The sequence below is a fragment of the Oncorhynchus kisutch genome, linkage group LG16 (genome assembly GCF_002021735.2).
Source record: "Oncorhynchus kisutch isolate 150728-3 linkage group LG16, Okis_V2, whole genome shotgun sequence".
NCBI lineage: Eukaryota > Metazoa > Chordata > Actinopteri > Salmoniformes > Salmonidae > Oncorhynchus > Oncorhynchus kisutch.
Window position 1 is genome coordinate 17,772,572 of NC_034189.2, and position 27,326 is coordinate 17,799,897.

Consider the following 27,326-nt stretch of genomic DNA (forward strand, 5'->3'; position numbering starts at 1 on the left):
CAGACACACACACATTAGCAGAAGAGACTGCCTAGAGTGTAGCCTGTTTACCAGATAGCCAGTAGAGAGAAAAGAGAATACACACCATATAAAACCCACATCACAACACAGGGGAAACCCAAACAAGAATACCTCATACAATAATACTAATAATGGCAGAGCAATTCAACAGCAACTTCATACAAGAACGAACCCAGTCATCAACATAGGATTTGCAATAATCTTAATCGAAGATGGCGTAGCATTAGGTCGTCCTGTCCTGTCGTGTCCCTGTATATATCGTTTATTTTTCGTTTTTTACATATTTTCTCCACATATCTCTTTGAAAACATTTTGCTAAACCCTAAGCTTCCAAATACTCTCCTGCAACCCGACTCACCCAATGTAGCTATTTTTCCTAAAGTATTTATATTTACTTCGGGACCCCTCAACTGAAGCTAGCCAGCTAACCAGCGGGTATGCTAGCGGTCTCCAGCTAACCGGTCATCAGCTAACCTGTAGTTCGGAAAGCTATCGCCTGTTCGTACAACGCGACTTTAACCAGAGCACAACGGACCCATTTATTTTTCATCCCCGGATTCCCACCGCAAACGGAACATCTTTCAGCTGGATTTTTCAGCAACTAGCTATCTAGCTAAACCGCAACCTCGGATTACTCCTGGCTAGCGTTTCCACCCACTTAGCTTGAAGCTAGCCCGGCCGTAGCACCTGTGCTACCACCGTAGCATACTCCTGAGCTACAATACCCGGGCCCACGACCGGTCTACCGATGTCATCGCATGAAGAGGAATAAACAGACTCACCCCATCGCGACGTCCCCCAAAGGCTAACTCTCTAGCCCTCGCTATCTCCATGCTTGCTAATTCGGCCTGCTAACTGCTAGCTTGTCCAGCTCTGGCCCGCTAACTGCTACCTTGTCTAGCCCGGGCCTACAAACTGTTAGCTTGTTAGCACAGGCCTGCTAACCGCCTGAATCGCCGCGTGTCAAACGCTCACCGGACCCATATTTACTTTCTATCTCTTTTGACTTTTCATTTGTTTATACCTTCCGGAAACCTGCCTCACCCAATGTGACACGGAATCGCTATTATTTTTTATTTATTTTTAGAACACACTCAAGAACCTCCAGAAGCTAACCAGCTAACTAGCTACAAGCTATTTAGTCATTGTTAGTTTTTTACAACCTGGATAACACTCGCCAGGCCAGCTTCCCTGCCCCATCCACCGCTGCCCCCTGGACACTGATCTCTTGGCTACATAGCTGATGCACGCTGGACTGTCCATTAATCACGGTACTCCATTCTGCTTGTTTGTTCTATCTGTTGGCCCCGTTGCCTAGTCTATGCCATTTTACCTGCTGTTGTTGTGCTAGCTGATTAGCTGTTGTCTCACCTACTGTTTTAGCTAGCTTTCCCAATTCAACACCTGTGATTACTGTATGCCTCGCTGTATGTCTCTCTCAAATGTCAATATGCCTTGTATACTGTTGTTCAGGTTAGTTATCATTGTTTTAGTTCTCAATGGAGCCCCTAGTTCCACTCTTCACGCCCCTGATAACTCCTTTGTCCCACCTCCCACACATGCGGTGACCTCACCCATTACTACCAGCATGTCCAGAGACACAACCTCCCTCATCATCACCCAGTGCCTGGGCTTACCTCCGCTGTACCCGCACCCCACCATACCCCTGTCTGCGCATTATGCCCTGAATATATTCTACCATGCCCAGAAACCTGCTCCTCTTATTCTCTGTCCCCAACGCTCTAGGCGACCAGTTTTGATAGCCTTTAGCCGCACCCTCATACTACTCCTTCTCTGTTCCGCGGGTGATGTGGAGGTAAACCCAGGCCCTGCATGTCCCCAGGCACCCTCATTTGTTGACTTCTGTGATCGAAAAAGCCTTGGTTTCATGCATGTCAACATCAGAAGCCTCCTCCCTAAGTTTGTTTTACTCACTGCTTCAGCACACTCTGCTAACCCTGATGTCCTTGCTGTGTCTGAATCCTGGCTCAGGAAGGCCACCAAAAATTCAGAGATTTCCATACCCAACTATAACATCTTCCGTCAAGATAGAACTGCCAAAGGGGGCGGAGTTGCAGTTTACTGCAGAGATAGCCTGCAAAGTAATGTCATACTTTCCAGGTCCATACCCAAACAGTTCGAACTACTAATTTTGAAAATTACTCTCCAGAAATAAGTCTCTCACGGTTGCCGCCTGCTACAGACCCCCCTCAGCTCCCAGCTGTGCCCTGGACACCATTTGTGAATTGATCGCCCCCCATCTAGCTTCAGAGTTTGTTCTGTTAGGTGACCTAAACTGGGATATGCTTAACACCTCGCCAGTCCTACAATCTAAGCTAGATGCCCTCAATCTCACACAAATCATCAAGGAACCCACCAGGTACAACCCTAACTCTGTAAACAAGGGCACCCTCATAGACGTCATCCTGACCAACTGGCCCTCCAAATACACCTCCGCTGTCTTCAACCAGGATCTCAGCGATCACTGCCTCATTGCCTGTATCCGCTACGGAGCCGCAGTCAAACGACCACCCCTCATCACTGTCAAACGCTCCCTAAAACACTTCTGTGAGCAGGCCTTTCTAATCGACCTGGCCCGGGTATCCTGGAAGGACATTGACCTCATCCCGTCAGTTGAGGATGCCTGGTCATTCTTTAAAAGTAACTTCCTCACCATTTTAGATAAGCATGCTCCGTTCAAAAAATGCAGAACTAAGAACAGATACAGCCCTTGGTTCACCCCAGACCTGACTGCCCTCGACCAGCACAAAAACATCCTGTGGCGGACTGCAATAGCATCGAATAGTCCCCGTGATATGCAACTGTTCAGGGAAGTCCGGAACCAATACACGCAGTCAGGAAAGCTAAGGCCAGCTTCTTCAGGCAGAAGTTTGCATCCTGTAGCTCCAACTCCAAAAAGTTCTGGGACACCGTGAAGTCCATGGAGAACAAGAGCACCTCCTCCCAGCTGCCCACTGCACTGAGGCTAGGTAACACGGTCACCACTGAAATAAGCATTTCTCAACGGCTGGCCATGCCTTCCGCCTGACTACTTCAACCTCGGCCAACAGCTCCGCCCCCCCCCCCGCAGCTCCTCGCCCAAGCCTCTCCAGGTTCTCCTTTAACCAAATCCAGATAGCAGATGTTCTGAAAGAGCTGCAAAACCTGGACCCGTACAAATCAGCTGGGCTTGACAATCTGGACCCTCTATTTCTGAAACTATCTGCCACCATTGTCGCAACCCCTATTACCAGCCTGTTCAACCTCTCTTTCATATCGTCTGAGATCCCCAAGGATTGGAAAGCTGCCGCAGTCATCCCCCTCTTCAAAGGGGGAGACACCCTGGACCCAAACTGTTACAGACCTATATCCATCCTGCCCTGCCTATCTAAGGTCTTCGAAAGCCAAGTCAACAAACAGGTCACTGACCATCTCGAATCCCACCGCACCTTCTCCGCTGTGCAATCTGGTTTCCGAGCCGGTCATGGGTGCACCTCAGCCACACTCAAGGTACTCAACGATATCATAACCACCATCGATAAAAGACAGTACTGTGCAGCCGTATTCATCGACCTTGCCAAGGCTTTCGACTCTGTCAATCACCATATTCTTATCGGCAGACTCAGGAGCCTCGGTTTTTCGGATGACTGCCTTGCCTGGTTCACCAATTACTTTGCAGACAGAGTTCAGTGCGTCAAATCGGAGGGCATGCTGTCTGGTCCTCTGGCAGTCTCTATGGGGGTGCCACAGGGTTCAATTCTCGGGCCGACTCTTTTCTCTGTGTATATCAATGATGTTGCTCTTGCTGCGGGCGATTCCCTGAGCCACCTCTACGCAGACGACACCATTCTATATACCTTCGGCCCGTCTTTGGACACTGTGCTATCTAACCTCCAAACAAGCTTCAATGCCATACAACACTCCTTCCGTGGCCTCCAACTGCTCTTAAACGCTAGTAAAACCAAATGCATGCTTTTCAACCGGTCGCTGCCTGCACCCGCATGCCCGACTAGCATCACCACCCTGGATGGTTCCGACCTAGAATATGTGGACGTCTATAAGTACCTAGGTGTCTGGCTAGACTACAAACTCTCCTTCCAGACTCATATCAAACATCTCCAATCGAAAATCAAATCAAGAGTCGGCTTTCTATTCCGCAACAAAGCCTCCTTCACTCACGCCGCCAAGCTTACCCTAGTAAAACTGACTATCCTACCGATCCTCGACGATGTCATCTACAAAATGGCTTCCAACACTCTACTCAGCAAACTGGATGCAGTCTATCACAGTGCCATCCGTTTCGTCACTAAAGCACCTTATACCACCCACCACTGCAACTTGTATGCTCTAGTCGGCTGGCCCTCGCTACATATTCGTCGCCAGACCCACTGGCTCCAGGTCATCTACAAGTCCATGCTAGGTAAAGCTCCGCCTTATCTCAGCTCACTGGTCACGATGGCAACACCCATCCGTAGCACGCGCTCCAGCAGGTGTATCTCACTGATCATCCCTAAAGCCAACACCTCATTTGGCCGCCTTTCGTTCCAGTACTCTGCTGCCTGTGACTGGAACGAATTGCAAAAATCGCTGAAGTTGGAGACTTTTATCTCCCTCACCAACTTCAAACATCAGCTATCTGAGCAGCTAACCGATCGCTGCAGCTGTACATAGTCTATTGGTAAATAGCCCACCCTTTTTCACCTACCTCATCCCCATACTGTTTTTATTTATTTACTTTTCTGCTCTTTTGCACACCAATATCTCTACCTGTACATGACCATCTGATCATTCATCACTCCAGTGTTAATCTGCAAAATTGTAATTATTTGCCTACCTCCTCATGCCTTTTGCACACATTGTATATAGACTCCCACTTTGGTTTCTACTGTGTTATTGACTTGTTAATTGTTTACTCCATGTGTAACTCTTTGTTGTCTGCTCACACTGCTATGCTTTATCTTGGCCAGGTCGCAGTTGCAAATGAGAACTTGTTCTCAACTAGCCTACCTGGTTAAATAAAGGTGAAATTATTTTTTTTTTAAATAAAATATTATTATTTTCTAGTGGATGAGTGCAGAGGGTATGAAGGTGGGGGGTGTTCATCGACACAAGAAAGGCCTTAAAAATGTCCACAGTCTTCACGGCCACATGTCATTAGTACACCCCACCTCAATATAGTTCACATAATATACAACTTGCAAGCAACCTACTAAAATGTCCCTCCAAACACTTCTGGCAGGGAAATAATAGTCCAGCTCTAATGAACTTCAATGGGAAGTGCATTTGAAAAATAGAGAGTCTGTTGCAGGGTAAAGCACTGGAATGGGAGGGAAGAGAAAGAGAAAAAGATGAGAGATCTTAGCTGTGGTCTTCAGGCGTGCAGGTGTACTGTCTGACTGTCCGATGGTTTGTATGTTAAAGCTTCGCAACAATGTTGCTACTAATCCATGCGATCCATAACGGGCGCGGTCCCAAACGAAAACAACCACGACCTAGAGCGATTACACCGATGATTGTGTTATATACTCTATAAACTACACACGCTGAAAACAAACAAAACTTCTGCAGCACAGCACACACAATCAAACTGTCGCGCCACCCAAGAGCCCCTCTCCAAAGAGCTGAACGAGCGCTCTTTATCTCCTCCTTCCTTACTGCTCATGCGCTCTTAAAGTGGCAGCGCATGGTGAAGGCTCCGAGCAGATTTCGCCACAGTATCACTAGCCACTTTAAACTATGCCACTTTGTTTACATACCCTACATTACTCATCTCATATGTATATACTGTACTCGATACCATCTACTGCATCTTGCCTATGCCGTTCTGTACCATCACTCATTCATATATCTTTATGTACATATTCTTTATCCCTTTACACTTGTGTGTATAAGGTAGTAGTTTTGGAATTGTTAGGTTAGATTACTGCATTGTCAGAACTTGAAGCACAAGCATTTTGCTACACTCGCATTAACATCTGCAAACCATGTGTATGTGATAAATAAAAATTGATTTGACATCATGGGAAAAATCAAGAAATCAGCCATGACCTCCACAAGTCTGGTTCTTCCTTGAGAGCAATTTCCAAATGCCTGAAGGTACCACGTTCATCTGTACAAACAATAGTACACAAGTATAAATACCATGGGAACACCCAGCCGTCATAACGCTCAGGAAGGAGACACGCTCTGTCTCCTAGAGATGAGGGTACTTTGGTGCAAAAAGTGCAAATCAATCCCCGAACTACAGCAAAGGACATTGTGAAGATGCTGGATGAAACAGGTAGAAAAGTATCTATATCCATAGAAAAAAATTGTCCTATATCGACAGGCCGCACAGCAAGGAAGAAGCCACTGCACCAAAACCACAATAAAAAAGCCAGATCACGGTTTGCAACTACACATGGGACAAAGATCATACTTTTTGGAGAAATGCTCTGCTCTGATGAAACAAAAATAGAACTGTTTGGCCATAATGACCATCGTTATGTGTGGAGGAAAAAGGGGGATGCTGGCAAGCCTGACTCAGTTACACCAGCTCTGTCAGGAGGAATGTGCCAAAATTCTCCCAACTTATTGTGGGAAGCTCGTGGAAGGCTACTCAGAACATTTGACCCAAGTTAAACAATTTAAAGGCAACGCTACCAAATACTAATTGAGTGTATGTAAACTTCTGACCCACTGGGAATGTGATGAAAGAAATAAAAGCTGAAAGAAATGATTCCCTCTACTATTATTCTGACATTTCACATTCTTAAAATAAAGTAGTGATCCTAACTGACCTAAGACAGGGAATTTTTACAAGGATTAAATGTCAGAAATTGTGAAACTGAGTTTAAATGTATTTGGCTAAGGTGTATATAAACTTCCAACTTCAACTGTAGTGCTGTTGGCATATTATTTAAAGCATTATTGTATTACTTTGTTATTTAAAGCTAACAGATGTTCATTTTCCAGTTGATCTAGTTGCAGTTGGTCTGCAGTAGTTGTCATGTTAATACACCCACCAGCCAGGTCAAACCAAACAGTGACATCACCTCTCTGTACCACTCTGAGGATATCTTTTCACATGTGATTAATGTAAAACACTGTGTGTGTGTGTGTGTGTGTGTGTGTGTGTGTGTGTGTGTGTGTGTTCTTCACATGATTCCCAACTCCAATAGCACAGCTGAAAACAACCCAGGTCCAACAGGCTGTTTTTATCTTCTGCTGGTAAATCCTTACTTTCATTGTTTTGTTACCAGAAGCACTGCAGACCTACAGTAGATCAATATCAGCTTTGTATCAAGCAAGCCACCCACACCTGATTAGCCTACTCTCAGGAATGCAGGATTCTGGGCTGGCAGCAGTACAAGGTCTAAGCTGGCATGTCCTGAATGTAATATTATGAGTCTCAAATGCTTTCAGAGGGGGAGCAACAACAACCACCAATCAGTCCACAGATGTTAGAAAACCATGCAGGATAGAATTAGGCCTTGGTGTCAAACACAGACAAGTCATTTGCACAACAAAGCTAGCTTGTGTTTCTATGTCAAATAAGTGAAGGATTGAGGTGTGAGAGACCAGTGTGGAGAAGAAGCTGGGTTGTGTGTTTCTTTACCCACTACCAGTCACAGCACCTGCATATGTACATGTCTCACACACACCTGCCCTTTTGGACAAGCAAAGAAACATGAGACTACACCTGGCACCCTGGCAGGTAGGCTGCTCTGCTGCACCATAGGGACCCATGCCAGAGAAAAGTGATAGGCTACATACCCTTGCACTGAAAAATGCCTCTCCTTGCCACTATGTAGAATAAAGATACATTGTGCTCAACCATAGAACACAAATCTCTCTCCTTTAAGTATAAATACTATGAATAACACAGTTTGGCTATAGTAACTGGCTGGCTTGACACGATGAGAGGTGGTGTTCAGGGGGCTCACCTGACTCCAAGGCCAATGTGTTCAACGATGTTGGAGAGGGACACATCTTTGGCTTGAAACGGCTTCCTTTTCTCCTTGAACTCATGCGCCAAGCAGATCCGCCAGCCGTCCTTCGGTACCCCATAGCCGAGTTCCAAAGACACATACCGACTCATGAGCTCGGCTGTTGAGCTGTTGTCACCCGACTCCATGTTCAGCCGGTAGTCGGATAGAAACGAAAGGGAGCTCTTCTTTCGAACGGGAACCTGCCCGGTGTCTATTCCGCTGAGTTGGAACAACCCCTGTTAAACCTGTTGGAAACGAGATAATTGTCTGGGTTGTGTAAGAAGAATCCATTTGTCAAGTGCCCTAGAGCCATTTGAGTGACAGTAAAACAAATACATTTCTCAACTGAACTTATTTTTATTCACGTGTGAGGATTCCTAAATGACAACTTTAGATACCTGGGCAACAGGTCCATCAGGTGAGGACAGGTATGTAGTTCTCAGATAATTATTCCTCCATCTTCATCAAGTGGGAGGACAACTTGCCATAATAATATTAAATAATAATAAGAGATTAAATTTACCACAAACTATGATCCGTTTAATAATGTATATGCCTTGAAGAGCGATAATTTATCTGAGATGACATAAGGTCTCAAGCCAGCTCTCTAACGAAAAGTGATGTTTGGAAATGTCAAAGATAGTAGAGGCAACAGTAAGGAAGGTAAACGTCAACTTGCTCTCACCGTTGTTGACCCAGGTATCTATCCGAGACCCTGATAGTCCAGTGTGGTAGAACGGACACTGGCACCTAATCGAGTCGTGTGTACGCAGGTGGTTTAGCCAGTGGGGTGTACTGTCGCCAGTTAATGTGTCCAAGTAAACAACAACGAGCTATTGAAATACCTGCATTATGCAGAGCATGCACAGGTAGCTAGCTACGCATGCAATGAAGGACAATGGATACCGGTCGCCTGGTTAGCTAGCTAGAGGTTTTCAACGAATATTGAAGCTAACTAACGTTAGCATCTCAATAGACGTGGGTTTGTCGTCAGACAGAGAGCTTCTGCAAATCCGTAGACACCCGGTTGATTTCAGAGTCAGATTCTTGGTCACGTAGGCTGTATCATTCTGTTCAAAATACAGTAGCAATGTCAGATTAACGATTTCGCACGGCTACTCTCTGGTAGATGTCCAAATGCAATTCTAAACGGACAGCCGACCTGAGTGACAAGTTGAAATAGTGCTAGGAGAGCGCCCAATATGCAAAGTCCTACAGTAGGCTACACTATTGAAGTTCATTTTGTGAGACTGGGCCAACTCACCAGGAAAGGGGGGGGGTTATTTATACCGTTCCTCCAATTTGTGCAAAACGAACTATATTTTTCCTCTATATGCAGTAAGGTTGATTGCATAAAGTATGTGAGTGTCATATTATGGCTGTTATTAAATATATTAGCACTGTTATGTCCAATAAATGTTCCCGAACACACTATAAACCCACACTAGCTACTTACAATATAAATAGCTCCTCCCATATGCCACGGAGCTCCTTTAGATGGCCAACAAAATGTTATTCCTGAAAAATGCACATTTGAGACAATGCTTGTCAAATTGGAATTGAACTGGTCATTTGTAAAATTGGATTTGAACTGATCATTTGTAAGTATAACACACATTTATTAATTCATCGGGTTCAGTAGTTGTCCAATACCGGGAAAATAGTACGTAGAATTTTACCCCGCGATACGGTATGTTCGTGCAGTTGCGAGATGGAACGCTTTATTAATGCTATGTTGTTGTGTTGCTGAATTTGTCTCAAAGAATTTACAAATACTTACAGTGGGTATTTCATATCGATTTGACAGTTTGATTTGGATGACCTAAATTTGAGTCGTAACTCATTGGCTAGCTGGTGCCACATCTGAGGCCAAGGTATGGTTTTCGAAACATTATTCTACTTCAATGGTTAGCCTAACTTGGTAGCTACCTAATTGACTAATTTGGAGACAGCAGTCAGTAGATAATCCTAGCTAGTTAACATATTCTTATCTCGCTGCAATTTAATTTAGCAAGGTCTCGCTCAAAATAACCAAACCACCGAGCTAACACAACACGTCTTTTAAAAACATAGCTAGCTGCCGTTCCAAATAACGTGTGTTATAACGTTACTGTTGACATTTTTTTATACTGTATTATTGACCGAATGTTTGTTTATGCCATGTGTAACTCTGTTGTTGCATGTGTCGAACTGCTTTGCGTTATCTTGGACAGGTCGCAGTTGTAAATGAGAACTTGTTCTCAACTAGCCTACCTGGTTAAATAAAGGTGTTAAATATTATTTTGTGTTCCTCAAGTACAGATGATCGAGGTGGTGGCCTCAATGGCCCGAGGCCCGGTGTTCCTGGCCGGGGAGGTGATGGAGTGTCTCATCACCTTCACCAACCCCATATCCCATCTCTCCACCTCCGCCAGCAGGTCTGTTATCTTTCTCTCACTCACACATCACCCATTCTTCAGTAGTGCTCAATTGTGATTATATGCATGTACATTTTAGTTAGCTATACTGTATGTAAGGTTACATGGGGTAAAAAGTCTCAAAACATGACTTAAAAGTGTGTGTGTGTGTGTCAGTGAGATGCTGGCGTGGGCCAGTGCCCAGATCCACTGCCAGTTCCATGCCAGTGAGAGCAGAGTGGTGCTGCCAGCCCAGGGCACCAAGCAGGATGTCCAGGCAGAGAGCGACACTGTCCTCATCCCCAGCAGAGGTGAGTGGCTAGACATAATAAAGAATCCACAAACACACATGTTGAGGGAGGTGGAAAGTGTCAAAATGCAACTATAATATATTTATTTTAGTTACAGTACCAGTCAAAAGGGTCTTACTTTATTTGTACTATTTTCTACATTGTATAATAGTGACGACATCAAAACTATAAAATAACACATGGAATCATGTAGTAACCAAAAAAGTGTTAAACAAAATATATTTGAGATTCTTCAAAGTAGACACTCATTTCCTTGACGACAGCTTTGCACACGCTTGGCATTCAGCTTTACCTGGAATGCATTTCCAACATTCTTGAAGGAGTTCCCACATGCTGAGCACTAATTGGCTCCTTTTCTTTCACTCTGTGGTCCGACTCATCCCAAACCATCTCAATTGGTTTGAGGTCGGGGGATTGTGGAGGCCAGGTCATCTGACGCAGCACTCATCACTCTTCTTCTTGGTCAAATGTGTATTAAATGTTTTTGAGTATTGAGTGAGGAGCATGCAAGATCATTTCAATCTATGCATTATTATTTTTATTATACTTTTTGTAATTATTATAATTACTTACACAGCCCCTATGCCCTTTATACCTGTCTCTGTACAAATTCTATCTATCCCAAATGGCACCCTATTCCCTACCTACTTTTGACCTGAGCCCTTTGACCCCTAATGAACTACATAGGGAACAGGGTGCCATTTTGTATCCCCGGTCTGTCTGAGCCACCATGACTGTACATTAGACCTTGTGATGAAGATTAACCCTGGGACTGTTAGTATACTGTGAATGTTTGTGTCTGTCAATTCAGGAAGGGATTTTAATTTAAAATTCCCCCTAAAAAGTTGAATGACTTGACATCAATAGCTTCTCGTAGTTGCCCTTTTTCAATTATTGAATAGGAATTTCAGTTTACTGACTAAATTGACTGCCTTCGATTGACCCAAATTAACCATGCTGTATGTGTATGCTGCCTTGACACCCTTAAACCACTGCTGCCTGCGCAGTCAAATCGTCTTGGCTTGACTGAATTAGCACATAATACATTTAGCTTACTTTTCACTTTAAGTGCATGGAGTAGATTATAGATAATTATTTATTTTTTTGTGGGGGGGGTCTGATACAAAATGACCTTTTCTTTCCCTCTACCTGCTTTCTTCACCAGGAGAAGGAGGGCAGTGCATGTTGGACACGCCTCCCAAGATACTATTCTGTGACCTGCGCCTAGACCCTGGCGAGAGCAGAACTTGTAAGAGCACCACAACTGGACTCAGAGCATAGAAATCAGATCAGAGGGGATTCACTCAATCCTCTCCTTTCTCCATCCCCCCCCTCAATCTTTTTTTTTATGTGTGCTATTTAGCAGATGCATTTATCCACAGCAACTTAGTCAAGCAAGCATGCATTTAAAAATACATTTAAATATGGGTGGTCCCAGGAATGTAACCCACTTTCCTGGCTTTATAGGAGCCATGCTTTACCATTTGAGCTACAGTTTCTCTTGCTCTCTCACTACTTTTTCCTCCCTCAGACTCATACAGTGAGGTGGTTCCCAACGACGGGCCTCCTAGTTTTCGAGGCCAGTCAGTGAAGTATGTTTATAAGCTGACCATCGGCTGCCAGAGGGTCAGCTCTCCAATCAAACTACTGAGGGTCCCCTTCAGAGTCCTCGTCCTGCATGGTGAGCTGTCCTCCTGACCCTCTTACTCAGTCTAATCAACAGAAGTACATCTCACATCAGTTGTGTTCAGAAAGGATATATATATATATATATACCTTAGCCAAATACATTTAAACTCAGTTTTTCACAATTCCTGACATTTAATCCTAGTAAAAAGTCAGTTAGGATCACCACTTTATTTTAAGAATATGAAATGTCAGGATAATAGTAGATTTATTTGAGCTTTTATTCCTTCCATCACATTCCCAGTGGGTCAGAAGTTTACATACACTCAATTAGTATTTGGTAGCATTGACTTTAAATTGTTTAACTTGGGTCAAATGTTTCGGGTAGCCTTCCACAAGCTTCCCACAATAAGTTGGGTGAATTATGGCCCATTCCTCCTGACCGAGCTGATGTAACTGAGTCAGGTTTGTAGGCCTACTTGCTCACACACGCTTTTTCAGTTCTGCCCACAAATTGTCTATAGGACTGAGGTCAGGGCTTTGTGATGGCCACTCCAATACCTCGACTTTGTTGTCCTTAAGCCATTTCCCCACAACTTTGGAAGTATGCTTGGGGTCATTGTCCATTTGGAAGACACATTTATGATGTTGTGTCTTTACTATCATTAACTGAAGACTTATAGTTTTTATCAAAGATTCTCTGTATTATGCAATTAGACTGATTAATCATGTAACTGTAATTACTAGGAAGTCGGGGCACCAAGGAAATGTATTCAGATTACCAAGTTATCATTTCCTAAAATAACTTTTCAGATATTTTATCTGATCAATTAGTCTTCGAATTAATGAATTATTTACTTTACCTCACGTTAGTCTCATTCCAAACGTCTTAAATTGTTGGTAATCTGCACGAACCCAGTCTTCACTATGAGTCATCCATACATCAATTGTCTTAAATAATGTATTTATTACTAAGTAATTCACAGGAATGCATAAGCAAACAAGGTAAATGTGGTTACAAGAAATTATAGGAGAATGTGCCCTAGTGGGCTAAACCGGCATCACGGCTTGTTAGACAAAAGGGGAAGTGGGGGGTCGACTAAAGTCACTACAGAGTGATAATTATAACAATTGAAATGCTAATCCTTTACACATGAACGCTCACTCATTCGGGAGCAATTGCAATCAATATATATATATATTCACTCTCAGTGTGTTGTCTTGATTGCTGGTGAAAAGTTTGTTTCTGGAGAGTTTTGTCCTCTCCCTCTTTCGTGGTTAGTGGTTAGTTCAGAGTGACATTGTTATAGAATGGATGTTTCGGAGTTTGTCGTTCTTCGCGTTCAATGATACCGAATTCCCAGCTGCAGACTAGTAATTAATATCAAAGACTTGTTCTTATTCTGTCGGTATCGATAGTCTAAGAGTTTAACCATGTGGTATGGTTAAAAGATTCAGCAATGGTCTACAACCTTTCTCCTCTTAGTGGAGAAAAGCATGGTCTGCAACCTTTAGCCGTCTTGTAATTGAGCTCGGTCTGGTGATAATTTCTCAAAGTTGGGTTTTATTCGGAATGGCAGAAAAGGGCTGTCCCAGGACGCCTGACCCTAACTGGGCTCAGGGGCGGTCCTCTGATTTAGTTCAAATCAAAAGGGAATTGTATTTTTCTTCATTAAACAGTCCCAAATCATATTACACAATTATACAAACCGTATAATACTCATTCATCTTATACAACAATTAGATGTAAACCTCATATCTGAGGCTATTATATAAACAGTGTTATGGTAATGTGGCCACAGTCTCCCATGAGCTTCCCCAAGTTCTAACAAACGGACCAGTTCGTAGCTGGATTCTTCACCGGTCTTTTATACTTTCTCCGGAACATGAAATTTGTTTGTACCTCAAGTTCTGTGAGGTGGAAGGAATTGCTTTGTTCTCTATGAAAATGTACTCTCTCTATACTGTGTCCATGAGGAGATCCTCAGGAATTTACGACGTCTCTCTGACCACAGCAACCTAGTTGGAGGCAGGGAGAGGGGGATGGGGCTTGCTATACCCAAAGAGGCGAACGTCATGACAATGACCAAGCTTTAACTTCCTGACTGATGTCTTGAGATGTTGCTTCAATATATCCACACAAATTTCCCTCCTCGTGATGCCATCTATTTTGTGAAGTGCACCAGTCCCTCCTGCAGCAAAGCACCCACACAACATGATGCTGCCACCCCCGTGCTTCACGGTTGGGATTGTGTTCTTCGGCTTGCAAGCCTCTCCCTTTTTCCTCCAATCATAACGATGGTCATTATGGCCAAACTGTTCTATTTTTGTTTCATCAGACCAGAGGACATTTTTCCAGTAAGTATGATCTTTGTCCACATGTGCAGTTGCAAACCATAGTCTGGCTTTTTTATGGTGGTTTTGGAGAGGTTGCTCAGCAGCCTTTCAGGTTATGTCGATATAGGGATTGTTTTACTGTGGATATAGTCACTTTTTTTACCTGTTTCCTCCAGCATCTTCACAAGGTCCTTTGCTGCTGTTCTGGGATAGATTTTCACTTTTCGCACCAAAGTAGGTTCTGTCTCCTAGAGATGAACGTGTCTCCTTCCTGAGCGGTATGATTGCTGCATGGTCCCATGGTGTTTATACTTGCCTACTATTGTTTGTACAGATGAACGTGGTACCTTCAGGTGTTTAGAAATTGCTCCCAAGAATGAACCAGGCTTGTGCTACACATTTGTTTTCTGAGGTCTTGGCTGATTTGCTTTTGCTTTTCCCATGATGTCAAGCAAAGAGGCACTGCGTTTGAAGTTAGGCCTTGAAATTAGAGGTCGACCGATTTTTATGATTTTAATACCATACTGAATGAACACTTTTATTTTCACTTAATATAATTCATCAATAAAATCAATTTTAGTCTCAAATAAATAATGAAACCTGTTCAATTTGGTTTAAAGAATGCAAAAACAAAGTGTTGGAGAATAAAGTAAAAGTGTAATATGTGCCATGCAAAAAAAGCTAACGTTTAAGTTCCTTGCTCAGAACAGGAGAACATATGAAAGCTGGTGGTTCCTTTTAACATGAGTCTTAAATATTCCCAGGTAAGATGTTTTATGTTCTAGTTATTATAGGACTGGATCTCTATACCATTTGTATTTCATATACCTTTGACTATTGGATGTTCTAATAGGTACTTTAGTATTGCCAGCCTAATCTCAGGAGTTGATAGGCTTGAAGTCATAAACAGCGCAATGCTTGAAACATTGTGAAGAGCTGCTGGCAAACGCAATAAAGTGCTGTTTGAATTAATGCTTACGAGCCTGCTGCTGACTACCACTGCTCAGTCAGGCTGCTCTATCAAACCATAGACTTATAACATAACACACGGAAATACGAGCCTTAGGTCATTAATACGGTCAAATCCAGAAACTATCATTTTGAAAACTGTTTATTCTTTCAGTGAAATATGGAACCGTTCTCTATTTTATCTAACGGGTGGCATCCCTAAGTCTAAATATTGCTGTTACATTGCGCAAACTTCAATGTTATGTCATAATAATTAATTACGTAAAATTCTGGCAAAATAGTTTGCAACGAGCCAAGTGGCCCAAACTGTTGCATATACCCTGACTCTGCGTGCAATGAACGCAAGAGAAGTGACACAATTTCCCTACTTTAATATTGCCTGCTAAATGAATTTAACTAAATATGCAGTTTAAAAATATTTACTTCTGTGTATTGATTTTAAGAAAGGCATTGATGTTTATGGTTAAGTACATTCGTGCAACGATTGCACTTTTTTCGCAAATGCACTTTTGTTAAATCATCAGTTGGCTGTTTTCGTTAGGAATAAATGGTCTTCACACAGTTTGCAACGAGCCAGGCGGCCCAAACTGCTGCATATACCCTGACTCTGTTGCACAGAACGCAAGAAGTGACTCAATTTCCCTAGTTAAAAGATTCATGTTAGCCAGCAATATTAACTAAATATGTAGGTTTAAAAATATGTACTTGTGTATTGATTTTAAGAAAGGCGTTGATGTTTATGGTTGGGTACACTGGTGCAACGACAGTGCTTTTTTTCGTGAATGTGTTCTTTAAATCACCCGTTTGGCGAAGTAGGCTGTGATTCAATGCTAAATTAACAGGCACTGTATCGATAATATGCAACGCGGGACAAGCTAGATTAACTAGTGATTATGTTAAGATTATTATTATTTTTTTAATAAGATGCGTTTAATGCTAGCTAGTACCTTGCCTTGGATCCTTGCTGCACTTGCATAACAGTTAGTCAGCCTGCCACGCAGTCTCCTCGTGGAGTGCAATGTCTTCGGCCATGATCGGTGTCCAAAAATGCCGATTACTGATAACTTGAAATCAGTCCTAATACATCCAGTTACACCTCCAATTGATTCAAATTATGTCAATTAGCCTTTCAGAAGCTTCTAAAGCCATTACAAAAGTTTCTGGTATTTTCCAAGCTGTTTATAGGCACACTAAGTTGACTGTATGTAAACTTCTGACCCTCTAGAATTGTGAGAAAGTGAATTAACATTGAAATAATCGGTCTGTAAACAATTTGTTGGGGAAATTACGTGTCATGCACAAAGTAGATGTCCTAACCGACTTGCCAAAACCATAGTTTGTTAACAAGAAATTTGTGGAGTGGCTGAAAAATGAGTTTTAATGACTCCAACCTAAGTGTATGTAAACTTCCGACTTCAACAGTATGTATATATTTACGGACAGATACTACCTGAATTTGTGAAATAAGAACACATCCGTTGCAAAATGTTTTGGGAACATGGTGCATACGGAACACAAACTACAGTGACTTCAGAAAGTAATCATACTCCTTGGCTTATTCCATATGTTACAGCTTGAATTCAAAATGGATCAAAAAATGTATCACCATCTACGCACAATACCCCATAATTACAAAGTTATTATTGGCATTCTCTCAACCAGCTTCATGAGGCAGTCACCTGGAATGCATTTCAATTAACAGATGTGCCTTAAGTTAATTTGTGGAATTTACTTCTTCAATGTGTTTGAGCCAATCAGTTGTGTTGTGACAAGGTAGGGGTGTATACATAAGATGGCCATATTTGGTAAAAGACCAAGTCCATATTATGGGAAGAACAGCTCCAATAAGCAAAGAGAAATGACAGTCCATCATTACTTTAAGACATGAAGGTCAGTCAATCAAGAATATGTTAAGAACTTTGAAAGTTTCTTCAAGCGGAGTCGCAAAAACCATCAAGCGCTATGATGAGACTGGCTCTCATGAGGACCGGCACAAGAAAGGAAGACCCAGAGTTACCTCTGCTGCAGAGAATACGTTCATTAGAGTTACCAGCATCAGAAATGACATCCCAAATAAATGCTTCACATTGTTTAAGTAACAGACATATCTCAACATCAACTGTTCAGTGGAGACTGCGTGAATCAGGCCTCCATGGTCAAATTGCTGCAAAGAAACCACTACTAAAGGACACCAATAAGAAGAAGAGACTTGCTTGGGCCAAGAAACACAAGCAATTGACATTAGACAAGTGGGAATCTGTCGTTTGGTCTGATGGGTCCATGTTTTTGGTTCTAACCTCCGTGTCTTTGTGAGATGCAGATTAGTGAACGGATTATCTGTGTTCCCACCGTGAAGCTTGGATGAGGTCTGGGGATGCTTTGCTGGTGATACGGTCTAATTTATTTAGAATTCAAGGCATGCTTAACCAGCATGGCTACCACAGCATTCTGTAGCAATACGCCATCCCATCTGGTTTGCGCTTAGTGGGAGCATCATTTGTTTTTCAACAGGACAATGACCCAACACACCTCCAGGCTGTGTAAGGGCTATTTGATCAAGAAGGCGAGTGAATGAGTACTGCATCAGATGACCTGGCCTCGACAATCACCCGACCTCAACCCAATTTAGATTTTTTGGGGGATGAGTTGGACCGCAGAGTGACGGGAAAGCAGCCAACAAGTGCTCAGCATATGTGGGAACTCCTTCAAGACTAATGGAAAAGCATTTCAGGTGAAGCTGGTTGAGAGAATGCCAAGAGTGAGCAAAGCTGTCAAGGTTAAGGGTGGCTACTTTTGAAGAATCTCAAATATAAAATATATTTTGATTTGTTTAATACTTTTGGTTACGACGTGTTGATGTCTTAACCATTTTTCTACAATTTAGAAAATAGTTAATTTTTTTTAAAGTGAAGCACTTGTCCGAACTTTTGACTGGTACTGTAAGTATTCACACCCCGGAGTATCAATATTTGCTCATTTATATTTGCTATCTAGTATTAATCATTACTAGTTAGCCATTTTCAAGTCTTTCCATATATTGTCAAGCTGATTTTTAAGTCCAAACTGTAACTAGGTCACTCAGGAACATTCAGTGTCTTCTTGGTGAGCAACTCCAGTGCATTCGAAAAGCATTCAGACCTCTTGACTTTTTCCACATTTTGTTACAGCCTTATTCTAAAATGTATTCAATAAATGTTTCCCTCATAACTACACACAATACCCCATAATGACAAAGTGGAAACAGTTTTTAGAAATTTTTCCAAAACAGAAATACCTTAAGTATTCAGACCCTTTGCTATGAACCTCGAAATTGAGTTCCTGCTTCCATTGATCATCTTTGATGTTTCTCCAACTTCATTGGAGTCCACATATGGTAAATTCAGTTGCTTGGACATGATTTGGAAAGGCACACAAGTGTCTATTTAAGGTCCCACAGTTGACAGTGCATGTCAGAGCAAAAACCATGCCATGAGGTCAAAGAATTGTTTGTAGAGCTCTGAGACAGGATTGTGTCAATGCACCGATCTGGGCAAGGGTACCAAAACATTTCTGCAGCATTGAAGGTCCCCAAGAACACAGTGGCCTCCATTCTTAAATGGAAGAAGTTTTGAACCACCAAGACACTTCCTAGAGTTGGCCAAACTGAATAATCAGGGGAGAAGGACCTTGGTCAGCGAGTTTGCCAAAAGGCACCTGAAGGACTCAGACCATGAGAAACAAGATTCTCTGGTCTGATGAAACCAAGATTGAACTATTTGGCCTGAATGCTAAGCGCCACGTCTGAAGGAAACTTGGCAACATTCCTACGGTGAAGCGTGGTGGTGGTAGCATCATGCTGTGGGGATGTTTTTTAGCGGGAGGGAATGAGACTAGTCAGGATTAAGGCAAAGATGAACTCAAGGCCTCAGACTGGGGTGACGGTTCACCTTCCAACGGGACAACAACCCTAAGCACACAGCCAAGACCATGCAGCAGTGGCTTCGGGACAAGTCTCTGAATGTCCTCGAGTGGCCCAGCCAGAGCCCAGACTTAAACCTGATCGAACATCTCTGGAGAGACCTGAAAATAGCTGTGCAGCAACGCTCTCCATCCAACCTGTCAGAGTTTGAGAGGATCTGCAGAGAAGACTGGAATAAACTCCACCTATAAAGGTGTGCCAAGCTTGTAGCGCCATCCCCAAGAAGACTCGATGCTGTAATTGCTGCCAAGGTGCTTCAACAAAGTACTGAGTAAACGGTCTGAATACTTATGTAAATGTATTTCAGTTTCTTTTTATATTTTGGGGGGCGATTTAATCCATTTTAGAATAAGGCTGTAACGTAATGTAGAAAAAGTCAAGGGGTCTGAAGGCTTTCCGAATGCACTGCAGATAAAGGCCTGTCCTACTGAAAGGTGAATTAGTCTCCCAGTGTCTGTTGGAAAGCAGACTGAACCAGGATTTCCTCTGCCTGTGTTTATAGCTGTATTCTGTTTTTATATAAAAACAACTCCCTAGTCCTTGCAGATGACATTCAGATCCATAACATGATGCAGCCACCACCATGCATGGAAATATGGAGTCGTACTCAGTGATGTTTTATTTTCCCTAAAAATAACGCTTTGTATTCAGGTCAAAGTTAATTTCTTTGCCACAATGCATGTTTTGTAATTATTTTTTACTGTGTACAGTCTTCCTCCTTTTCACTGCCATGTAGGTTAGTATTGTGGAGTACGGTGTTGTTGAGCAATGCTCAGTTTTCTCATATCGTAACCATTAAACTCTGACCGTTTTTTGTCTAAGGCATTGCTAGAGGCGTCACTATCGCCTCGGGTTTGATTCCAGGCTGTGTTGCTGGTCGCAACTGGGAGACCTATAAGGCGGCACACAATTGGCCCAGCGTTGTCCAGGTTAGGGGAGGGTTTGGCTGGCTGGGCTGTCCTTGTCCCATCGCGCTCTTGCGACTCCTTGTGGCGGGCAGGGTGAATGCACACTCACTCATGTTGCCTGTTGTACGTTGTTTCCTCTGCCACAGTGGTGCTGCTGGCTTCCGGGTTAAGTGAGCAGTGTGTCAAGAAGCAGTGAGGCTTAGCAGGGTCATATTTTGGAGGACGCATGGCTCTCGACCTTCACCTCTCCCGAGTCCATACAGGAGTTAGAGCGACGGGGCAAGACTAGGTACCAATTGGATATCTTGAAAAAGGGGTAAAAAACGAACACAAAAATATTTTTGGGCCTCATGGTGAAAACCCTGAGCATGTTCCTTCCTCTCCAGCAACTATGTTAGGAAGGGCACCTTATATCTTTAGTGACTGGGTGTATTGTTACACCAGCCAAAGTGTAATTAATAACTTCACCATGTTCAAAGGTAATGTTCCCTCTGCTGAGCACGAACTTGAATGTTGCGAAAATTCTGTGCCACTTCCAGCATGTGCACACCAATGTACCCGCTTTAAGTTTCAGAAAGTGGAAAAGTAGGTTACTGTGGATGATCATATTGTAGGCCTACCAGAGTGGCCTATCATCAAAAACAATGGCGCAAATGCATCTCAGAACATGGAAATAGCTGCTCTATCATTCAGCCTGAGTTAGCAGCCAATGTGTGGTGTTCAATGTAGGCCTACATTCCATTAGACTTTTGATGAAAACATGCAGGGCTTGACATTAACCTGTTTGTCCACTGTTTTTTGATGGAAGACACCACTTTTCAAGATAAAATGCATTATTCCCCATACCATAATGCTACCCTCTGCCTATTGGCTACTTAGCTTATTCAAGCCTGTCTCAAAATACAACACTTCCTCTGCACGTGGCTACATGCAGCTCTCGCTTTAATCTCAAAACAAGTGCATCTACTCACAACCACTCATGCTGTAAACACAGTCCAGTTCAAAGTGAATGGCACAGTTGCATTTATGGCATCTATTTACATATAGGCCTACTGCAGCTCTGATTGGTTATGGCGCTCCATTCTGTGTAGAATACGGGCTGTCAATGTAATAGAATCCTACTCCGATGCGTTCTGCCTATAACAAAATATCTTGCATAGTTAGTTTTGCATACTAATTCTTCAAATCATACTTTATTTGCCACATGCGCCAGATACAACGTGTAGACTTTACCGTGAAATGCTTACTTACAAGCCCTTAACTAACAGTGCAGTTAAAGAAGAAAATATTTACCAAGTAGGCTAAAATAATAAAAGTAATAAAAGTAACACAATGAGGCTATATTAAGGGGGTACCGAGTCAGTGTGAAGGGGTACAGGCTAGTTGAAGTCTTGCGTAGTTCATTTGTTTCGGTATGTTGCATTGAAATGGCTAATATTGCATTTATTCGATCAGAATTCCCACAGTAAAGGGATATGGTGATAACTAAGGGGGATATTCAATCTCGTGCTTCTCTCCGCAGTTTAGAGGGATATTCCATCTTTTTTTTATTTTTTTTACACCTCTACCAATAGGTGCCCTTTGTGAGGCATTGAAAAACCTCCCTGGACTTTTGGATGAATCTATGCTTGAAATTCACAACTCGATTAAGGGATCTTACAGATAATTGTATTTGTGGGTTACAGAGATGAGGTAGTCATTCAAAAATCATGTTAAACACTATTAATAACATAGTATGGAACTGATTATGTGACTTGTTAATCACATTTTTAGTTCTGAACTGATTTGGCATGCCATAACAAAGGGGTTGAAATACTTATTGACTCAACATTTCAGCTTTACATTTTTATTTTATTTTTTAAACAAATTCTACTGACATTATGGACTATTGTGTATAGATCAGTGACACAATTTCAATTGAATCCCTTTGAAATTCAGACTGCAACATAACAAAATGTGAAAGGGTGCACTATATGTATGAAATGCCTGTTGTGGACATGTTTTCCTCCTATAAAATGACATTGTTCAAAATGAGTGACATGATGTCCCTGTCGTAGGCATGCCGGAGCCCCCGTTCCCCCAGGATGAGGAGGTGGCCCCCTCTAACCCCTTCCTGGAGGAGGAGGAGGGTGGGCGGAGAGACGATCGCCCCCTGGAGAGAGCCCTGGACATGCTGACGATCACCTCACGCCGCTGTCCCCGTCAGTCTCTTGTTCTTCTAGGCTAATTCTCCAATGACAACCTATTCCCTTTATAGTGCACTACTTTTGACCAGTGCTATGTGGCAGCTCTTATGAGCCTCCTCCTTTAATGTTATTTGTGTTCCACATCAGCTAGATGATGTACTGAGGGTTTTTTGCAGACTCCAATCCATGGATCTCTAATCTGTTTGTTTCTGATTAGATTTATTAGGTTCTCCATGGCGACAGCTAGTCTTACTGGGGTCCGACACAACAAAAGACATTGCAGACATTGTGTGTGTGTTTAGCAGCAATGTGGAATGCATGTGACCTTTGACCCCTGTCTCCCACAGATCTGTTCAACATCACCAATATGCGGGGGAAGGTGGCCAAGTTCTGCATCTTCAAGACCGTCTACAGACTAGGGGAGGACATCATCGGCACCTTCGACTTCTCAGAAGGGGATATTCCCTGTATACAGGTGTGTGTGCGCGTATGTCTGTGTTAGGGCCTGTCATATTTTTTACTTGAATGAGGATATTAAAAGTGTGTGTTTGTCAGTACTCGGTCAGCCTGCAGAGTGAGGAGGAGATCCAGCAAGGGTACCAGCGGCGTCCCGGTCAGTCGATCAGTGTGACGGGTCACGGTCGTCACTTAGAATCCTGCCTCCACACGGCTTCCACCCACTTCTCCCTCCCCGTTCCCCTCAACGTCACCCCCGGCTTCAGCACAGACATCGGTACGTAGCTAAGTCAAATTTCCATCAAATGTATCTCATTAAGCCATTTTTACGTCACAAGTGGCACGAAGTACTATACAGATACCCAGCCTAAAATCCCAAAGAGCTAGCAATGCAGGCAGGAGCACAGTGACCAGGAAACATAGGAAGATACCTAGAGAGGAACCAGGCTCAGAGGTGGCCAAGGGGCATCAGGAATTCACCACTCATCTCTCTGCCCTATGTTTGTTAATAGCAAGTAGCCTGCCCTGCTTGAGTCTGTTAGTTTTTTGTTTATTATCTGGCTTAGCAGAGTGGGCACTTGACAAGAGAAACCATTGTTCTCATAGATGACTGCGGATGTTGGTCATGATCCGGGCTAGTCATTGTACCGTCACAAGAAAATGGTTTCCCTAGACAGATTATACCAAGTCTTGGAAGCTCTTTTGATTGTAAATCTCCATTTGAAAATGTTTTTTTTTTTTTTATGTAGTCGAAGACTTGTTTTTAATCTATGCGATGACGCGCTTCTCAACCCTTTTGTCTTTGTCTCTAAAGCTTCCCTGTGTATTTAACCCTCTGTCTACTCCTAGACAGCTTCATGACATTCTCAACTCATTCCTCAGTGACCCTGCGATGGCGTCTGCACTTTGAGTTCGTCACGTCCCGAGAGCCTATGGAATCGCACAACGTGTTGCAAAACCAACCAGAGGTCACCGTGTGGACTGGGGCGGAGCATGTTGATGTGGATACCTTCAGTTGGGACCTGCCAATCAAAGTGCTCCCCACCAATCCAGCCCTGACATCTTACGTCTCCCAGTTTACAGGGACCAACAGCATCAACATTTAACTGTGTGATGAAGGAAGAATGTATTCCAGATATAAAGCAGGCAACTTTTGCCGTTTTTAATATTTTAACATTTTGCAGTGCATCCTATATTTTTCTTTGAATGCTCACCTTTGTTTTTCTAGCTGAAACATGATGATGATGATCAGTGTTTAATGCTACTATCTGTGGGGTCATTCACAGTATTTCATTGTTTACCCCTTTATTCAAAACCCCCAAAAGAGTCCATTGCTTTGTCACATGAATAGTGTATTTTATTTTCAAGAGCTATATGCTGTACAACTGTATTTTTGAAATTGTTAATGAAACACTGTTCAATGTGAATCAGGAATTAAAATGTCAAATCCACATGAATCTGAAAGGAGTCTTTTATCCACACAATCAACAAATGACTTTCACGCAATAAGAATTTTATTTAGAGGATAACTGCAAGACAGGACAGAAGAAATACAACAATAGTTCTATATATATTACTATGAAAGCTTTACAGTAGTGCATTACAGGGTGGTAAATGAGGGATTCCATTATGTGGGCTCACCTCTGCTTTCTGAGTATCATTTACTGCTTAAGGTATTGTAATATTCATGCGGTTTAAATGTTAACTGATCTGCAACTGAAGTGAGAATGGACCGTTAGGATTACACTGACATGGACGGAGATGGTCGGTGGTGGAGGGAGTTGATCTCCAGTGGAGGCTGTTGCCACTTTAAATCGGAGGACGGGCTCATTGTAATGGCGACATTCACTCCAATGAGGCCGTCCCTCCACTGTCTGACCGGGGTCCCTGTCTACTCCACCATCTGCAGGTAGTTGTTGTCCTGTGAGCCGTGGCTGGGGCCCAGGTTGTGTCCATTCCCAGGGAGGCAGGGCAGGCGAGGGTCAGCGCTCTGCACCAGGGTCACTTTACAAGCTAGAGCGTCCACCCGAACCTCACACCAAGCTGGGAAGTCTACCGGGCGATGCACCCTGTGCGGAGAGAGGGGTGTAGGTTTTCAAAGTCCATATGTACGTATGAGCTCTGAAAGAGCATGATGCTCCCTGTACGGAGGGGGGGGGGGGGGGGAAATGTAATTGACAGCTGAGCATGAGCACTGTCATATGTGTTCTGAAAGGACATAATGACAATATTCTGACAGAACAATGCTATGTTGAAGTTGCCTGTCCCAATTCTACACATCACAATCAAATCCAGACCCAACCCTGTTTCCCTTACATTACTTGACTCTGGGCACAATGTACATGGCTGTGTTGAATGGCAAGCTCATCCCAACCATGGAAATGACATTCCTATTACTGCTAATGCTAACACAACTACCCAGAAAGGCACATTGATTACAGGTGTGTGGACTCACGTCTCACAGCAGCCGACGCCCATGGGGTGCAGACAGGTACACTGCAGACAGCCGTCCTCCATCCAGGACTCCCCCAGGGAGTAGTGTCTCCCCTCGTACACACACAGGCCTGGGACAGACCACCAGGGGTGTTAACCCAAGTCCCACACATATTATACAAATCAACCTATATTCATCCACAGGACATCCACATGAACTTTGTACTCAACTTCAGATGGATTCATCCATCCAAGATATTCAGAATTTAAAAAAGTCTACTCTGGCCTGAATGTACAATGGATGAGTTTTCGACAGGTCCCCAAAACGTTTCTGCTTTACCAAATACTCTCTGAACAGAATCGGAATCTTAAAACCTAAAAAATTTGTTGAATGAAAAACACCTTTCAGTATGATATTCTCACCTTTAGAGTTGAAGTGACACTGCATGGGAGCAGCTAGGCAGCGGGTGGTCCAGAGCAGAGTCCCAGCCAGGAAGGTCAGTGTCCAGTTTCTCCCAACAATGGAGTCCATCATCTTCATGTTCTTTAGTTCTAGTTCTGTAGTTCTAGATCTGGTTCTTAGAGTTTTCTGAGTCCTCTCCTCCACCTCGCACCTCCATTTATACCCCACAATCTTTACGACAGCAACGGACGGGGGGAGGTGGGGTAAGTTAGCCTCATCAGGAGGACCGGCCGTGGCATGGGGTGTGAGGCGCAGGGGGGGCCTGTGGGGTGTCACAGGGTTGGGGTTGGGGGGGGGGGCAAGAGGAAAAAGTCTGTGTCTTGGCACCACCTTGGCACTCTGGAGATCAGCTCCTCTTCGCTCCAGTGGGCATGACCTCTAAAATGATAGAAACATTGACACATCCTATGATGACTAAGACAGGGAGGGAAAGAGAGAGGTGAGAGGAGGGAGAAGGGGAGAGAGGTGAGAGGGAGGATAGAGAGGGAGAGCAGATGAGAGTGAGAAGGGGAGAGAGGTGAGAGGGAGGAGAGAGAGGGAGAGGAGATAAGAGAGGAGATGAGAGAGGGAGAGCGGGAGGGAGGGGAGAGATGAGAGAGGTCGAAGGGGGGAGAGGTGAAAGGGGGGAGAAGGAGAGTAAGAGGGAGCAGAGAGGGGAGTGAGAGGGAGAAGGGGAGAGAGGTGAAAGGGAGGAGAGAGAGCTGTGGGGTAGAAGAGAGAGAAAGGAGAAATGAATGGCTAACATGATTTACATGCTGGTCGATCTATTGATTGAAATTTGAACTCTTTCTGTACTCATTCACATATAGTTTCCATATTGGGGATGAAGTAGATATCTCCAATCTTCATTACGGTCTCACTTAGGATTCCACCTGAGAAACAAAGTGACAGTGGCAGTGTCTCCTTTGATTTTTTCCTACCAGATGTGTTACTATGTGGTTACTAAGACGTTCTGACATGCAAACACAGATGCATATTGTATATGAAGTCAGTGGCCTACTGCCTCCACTGACCCCTGTCTGCCTTGTTGGGATGAGCTCATAGTGATGTCATGGCGAGCCTGCCGTGTCTCCAGTCTGTGACCTCATGCGGGCCCTGTCCAGCAGCAGCAGTCAGTTGCCCCCCAGAGGAGACAGAGACAGAGAGGGAGATGGAGAGTGAACTGCTGGATTTTTGGGAAGAGGAAGCTCATAAAGGACAAGATTAGTTTTATGACTTTTATAGTGGCTGCTGCATGCAGGTGGCAGGCGTGTGTGTTTTGTGTGTGTGTGGACCATAGAGATGAAAAAAGG

The 27,326-nt window shown here is 43.4% G+C and overlaps 3 protein-coding genes across 9 annotated transcripts in view; 1 reads left to right on the forward strand and 2 right to left on the reverse strand.

Annotated features, from left to right (window-relative positions):
* The window catches only part of gba2 (glucosidase, beta (bile acid) 2), a 40,434-nt gene extending 30,982 nt beyond the window's left edge, over positions 1-9,452 (reverse strand). Inside the window, exons 1-3 of one of the 2 annotated variants that reach the window (XM_031791912.1) lie at positions 8,677-9,260; positions 8,390-8,471; positions 7,947-8,236 (exon numbers count right to left, since the gene is read on the reverse strand). In XM_031791912.1, the coding sequence (XP_031647772.1) occupies positions 7,947-8,137 (191 nt within the window). In that variant the 5' untranslated portion in view covers positions 8,138-8,236; positions 8,390-8,471; positions 8,677-9,260. Of the gene's footprint in view, positions 1-7,946; positions 8,237-8,389; positions 8,472-8,676 lie in introns of both variants that reach the window. The other variant, XM_020504101.2, reaches the window with a different exon arrangement.
* On the forward strand, positions 9,433-24,589 carry rgp1 (GP1 homolog, RAB6A GEF complex partner 1). 6 transcript variants are annotated; one of them, XM_020504105.2, is made up of 10 exons: positions 9,464-9,592; positions 9,799-9,865; positions 10,293-10,408; positions 10,565-10,698; positions 11,864-11,947; positions 12,230-12,379; positions 22,554-22,697; positions 23,030-23,157; positions 23,238-23,415; positions 24,021-24,589. In XM_020504105.2, exons 3-10 carry the CDS (start codon positions 10,293-10,295, stop codon positions 24,242-24,244), a joined length of 1,158 nt encoding a protein of 385 aa, XP_020359694.1. In that variant the 5' UTR covers positions 9,464-9,592; positions 9,799-9,865; the 3' UTR covers positions 24,245-24,589. The 6 variants fall into 6 exon arrangements, with proteins under 6 accessions (XP_020359695.1, XP_020359693.1, XP_020359694.1 ...); XM_020504106.2 differs by lacking the exon at positions 9,799-9,865 and having other exon boundaries at positions 9,433-9,592; positions 10,288-10,408; XM_020504104.2 differs by lacking the exon at positions 9,799-9,865 and having other exon boundaries at positions 9,455-9,592.
* A 45-nt stretch (positions 24,590-24,634) lies between these two features.
* msmp1 (microseminoprotein, prostate associated 1) lies at positions 24,635-26,524 on the reverse strand. The gene is made up of 3 exons (XM_020503885.2): positions 25,995-26,524; positions 25,594-25,702; positions 24,635-25,207 (listed from the first exon to the last, which is right to left on the reverse strand). Exons 1-3 carry the CDS (start codon positions 26,110-26,112, stop codon positions 25,030-25,032), a joined length of 405 nt encoding a protein of 134 aa, XP_020359474.1. The 5' UTR covers positions 26,113-26,524; the 3' UTR covers positions 24,635-25,029.
* Positions 26,525-27,326: the final 802 nt, after the last annotated feature.

Excerpts from the sequence above, each read along its gene's own strand:
- msmp1 (XM_020503885.2), bottom strand. The coding sequence starts at position 26,112 with ATGAAGATGATGGACTCCATTGTTGGGAGAAACTGGACACTGACCTTC. Across the intron at positions 25,703-25,994 it reads GTGTCACTTCAACTCTAAAG|GCCTGTGTGTGTACGAGGGG; the intron begins GTGAGAATATCA and ends GGTCTGTCCCAG. Across the intron at positions 25,208-25,593 it reads GGCGTCGGCTGCTGTGAGAC|GGTGCATCGCCCGGTAGACT; the intron begins GTGAGTCCACAC and ends CTCTCCGCACAG.
- rgp1 (XM_020504102.2), top strand. The coding sequence starts at position 9,719 with ATGCTATGTTGTTGTGTTGCTGAATTTGTCTCAAAGAATTTACAAATA. Across the intron at positions 11,948-12,229 it reads CCCTGGCGAGAGCAGAACTT|ACTCATACAGTGAGGTGGTT; the intron begins GTAAGAGCACCA and ends TTCCTCCCTCAG. Across the intron at positions 12,380-22,553 it reads CAGAGTCCTCGTCCTGCATG|GCATGCCGGAGCCCCCGTTC; the intron begins GTGAGCTGTCCT and ends TCCCTGTCGTAG.